This window comes from Mastomys coucha, unplaced genomic scaffold (genome assembly GCF_008632895.1).
Source record: "Mastomys coucha isolate ucsf_1 unplaced genomic scaffold, UCSF_Mcou_1 pScaffold18, whole genome shotgun sequence".
NCBI lineage: Eukaryota > Metazoa > Chordata > Mammalia > Rodentia > Muridae > Mastomys > Mastomys coucha.
Window position 1 is genome coordinate 55,734,659 of NW_022196900.1, and position 3,936 is coordinate 55,738,594.

General features: G+C 38.0%; 1 protein-coding gene across 1 annotated transcript in view; it reads right to left on the reverse strand.

Moving 5' to 3' along the window:
* Positions 1–3,936, reverse strand: part of LOC116095730 (cytochrome P450 2J2-like) — a 56,072-nt gene that overhangs the window by 32,599 nt on the left and 19,537 nt on the right. The window contains exon 2 of the mRNA XM_031377007.1: positions 3,821–3,930. Coding sequence (XP_031232867.1) covers positions 3,821–3,930 — 110 coding nt within the window. The remainder of the gene's footprint in view (positions 1–3,820; positions 3,931–3,936) is intronic.

A 3,936-nucleotide genomic window follows, 5' to 3' on the forward strand; every position in this document is an offset into this window, starting at 1 on the left:
CAGATGCCAGTACTTGGTGAAGATATGAAGACAATTTCCTTCTGCTCTAAACTGAGGGAACATGGAGATGAAAATATACAATATAGCCAGGATCTTATTAAAAGGTATTTTTCCAAACCTTCTCTAGATATTATCAGTTCAAGGAGTATGGTGAATATATGTATGCCCTCTGCATTGTAGACCATCTCAGTATTTTTCTTGACAATTCTCTTCCCCTACCAGAATACATACAAATGTAATTAGTGGAGGACTAGAGCCATATTGCAAAGCAACTAGACTTCTCAATAAAGTATGAGGTACAAAGCAGGTTTTGCATCTTTTGTATTTATCCTCAGGTCATAATTACAATAATGAGAGGGGAAAATGTCAATCTTGTTAATACCATTATATTTAGGGTTCTTTGTAACAACTAACTATTAATATAGGCAAATATATAATTTATATACCACTTCAGGCTATTAGATTTTGTTGTTAATTATAGCATGTCAAGGACTGAAGCATTAGTCCTATGGTTAATAGAGCTTCCTGGTTTTGCAATGTACCAGAGTTTGGTTTCTAGCAACCACATTGTTTTGCTCAAAATTGCTTATAACTTCAATTCCAGACAACCAACTGTGCCTACTCTGGGATCTATAGATACATGTTTACACAAACACACCAGCACACACCAATATACACTCATACCCAACCCCACAAAGAGATAGAATTTAAAAAATAAAAAAGGTCTAATAATTCAGTAAGCTGTACTAGAGCACTGTGAGACACTGTGAGGTGCAGGGGAAATATAGTTCCCTCAGGCTGAGCAAGATGCCAGCTTCTTCATTGTCCCTGTGTTTTAACTCTTGCCAGCTCCTCCATGTAGAATGACTTATACTTTTACTCCACTGGATAGTTGTTAAACATTCCTTTGAAGGGCAGCCCAATTTAGGCCATCATTCCCCTAGAGGCTATCTACAGAGCCTGCCTCATAGTGTGATCTGATCTGATGGCACAATTATTGAACACATTCTCCATATTGTCATCTTACATTGTGCCAGTCTTGGTAGGTACTTAATAAATGTTTATCCACTAAATAAGTACACAAGTAAACAGCCTCTAATTATGCCATGGAGTTGTAAACAGGAAGGTCAGAGATCAAGTGTTGAATCAAATAACATTGGACTCCAGGCCTTTTTTGCCATTACCCTGGTAAACAACATTAGAAAGACAGATCTCTATTTTCCTAGCAAGTTTGCTTGGTGTTAGTAGAAATGCTTGTAAATTGAAGCCCGCATGTGTGCCTGTCATGACGCCTGAAGGAAAGGGTTATGCAAACAAAAGTGAAGGCCACCAGATATGAGGATTGTTTACTAGTGGCAAAACCCCAAACAATCATAAAAGAATGTACCATTTAACTTCACTTGTTTATACCCATAGATCACAAAATGTAAACTTATATAAAGTACAAAATGAATGAATGAAAAACAACTCAACTGGGAAGAAGTGCCCAGTGTTGGTTTCATCATGAATCATGGTTGTGATATTAGGCCTTTCACCTAAGCCCCATGGTCATGTCTAAGCAACAAAAGATAGATACAGGCCAATATTTTCAAGAAACCAAGAATCAAGTAAAATAATTTTTAAATCATGCTAATTTCTGTACCAGTGGACAAAGGGAAAATGCTAGAGTTTGTAGTCTTCAGTCAAAAGCCATGAAACATGCAGACCAGCAGGACAACATCTGTAACTTCTTGCCTGTCCTATAAGTCTTTTGTGAAACACAATAAAACAGTGTGGACTTCTCCAAACCTTCTATGGGTTGCAGTAGTGGAGATCATAGCCTTGTCACTCACTCTGCCTTGGTATCAAATAGGGGCTGAGTCTCTGAGTAGAACCATGAGCTCCACAATTTTTTTTTCAAATATTGACATGCCTTGGCAAAGAAATCAAAGTTACATGGAGGAAGCAAAGGGAAATTTGAAAGTAGAAACATGCAGTTATCTAAATGGAGATATTTACAGAACAGCTCAGCAGAGAAGGAACTGGAGAACAACAGTGGTCTGTGCAGAGGTGAGAAGAAGTTGCACCATGTAGAGCACAAAGAATGCAGTAGCTGTCAGCAAGACTCAACAACATAGATAACACAATTGTGCCTCAGTGTCCAGCTGTCATCCAATACCAGAAAGAGATTGTGGAGATGGGAAAACACTTAAAGAATGGTAGAAATGTCCTAGTGGGACAAAATACAAACCTGACAAGAACTCAACAGCATGAAGCCACAAGCTTTGCTAAGTAAAGCCACCATAATCAATATAGAAACTAAAACCAGAAGATCTTTTAAAGCAGGAGGAAACAATGTACAACTTATTATGAGGAAAATGCAAAGCCAAAACAAGGTGGGATATGATGTAAAAACTTTAAGTGAAGCATTTCATCAACCTAGTTTCCTATAATCACAGGAAGACAGTGTGGGAATGGAGGGGAAAATCCTTCTGTAAGAGGCAAAGTTAAGAAGTCTCCTTCTGTTACAGCCTCCCGAGAAGGAATGGAGAAAGGAAGCACTTGAGTTCAGAAAGAAAACTGTGAACTTGAAGGGTCAGAATAAAGACAGAGGGTTGGGAGGATGGGAAAAGGCCAAGGTCCTCAGACTCTTCTGTCTTCCAGTTCAAGCTACAGAGAACACTGAAGAACAACTAAAGTGTCTGATGTGGTTTTCAGTGTGTGTGGAGACAGCACCCAAGATAACTGTAACACAGAGGGGGGACAGAGGTCTTCTATGCTTGTAGTTACTTTGTTTTCCATGGAAAATGTTGTTAGTAAGTTTCATAAGTTACATGTGCCTACATGTACACAGCAAAGCTGTGGATTGGATGATAAAAGAGATATAAGAAAAGAATGAAAATGAGTAAAACAGTCTCTACTAGGAAAGTGTCCAAGACGCATATAGGGAGGGATAATGGAGAGTAAAGAAAGAGAAATGCAAACATAAAGAAATAAAATCAAGGGATAAAAGTCCTTATATATCAATATGTTTACAAAATATTATAATGTTCCCAGCTGGTGGTAAGAGATAAGAATAATACATTATGGATTAAAATGTAGGAATGGTCATTTTAAACCATTACTCCAGCATACTCTGTCTAGGAAAAGGTAGCAGGAAATTACTACAAATAACCACCCAATAACTACCGATTATTCTCAAATAAGTACCCAGCACACACATACACACACACACACACACATACACACATGCACACTGAAGTTATGAGTGAAGGAGAACTGGGGACAAACAGGCAAAATCCTAGTGGAGTTGCAGACTTCAGTGTACATTGCCCTGTAGTTGATAAAGTCAGTATGTGAATACTAGGCAATGACATGAAATAAACCAGTATCAATAACAGAGAAGTGATATTATAGGAAATTCTGATGAAGAGAATAGTGTGTGTGTGTGTGTGTGTGTGTGTGTGTGTGTATGCTTTGTGCTTGAGTGTTTGATGAACTAAGAAAATGAGCAGTGAGCATTTGCTTATACATTTGTTAAAGGAACACTACTTATTTATCAAGATGAATTATCAACTCATTCATGAACCTGGAAAGATTTAAATCAATTGAAATCATACATAGTGTGTTGTCAGACCTTAATGGAATAACAAGGGAAATGGTTCATTCAAGAATAATTAAGTCTTTAGCATTGAGACATGTCTCTTAAAATAAGGCCTTAATTAGAAACTGGCTAAATTAACAGGCAAGAATCATCAACCTGCGACCATATCCTCCTGCAGATGTTACTACAGTTCTGGAATGATTCATGTCACCATGAGATACCCACTCCCTTTCTTACCAGCTGGATCCCCAAATGCAAATTTGACATATCGAAATCAAACTGGAACAAGTTTCCCACAAATGGCAGGCGCCAGGGTCCTGGAGGATAGTTCTTGGGTCGTCTGTTTTTGAGGT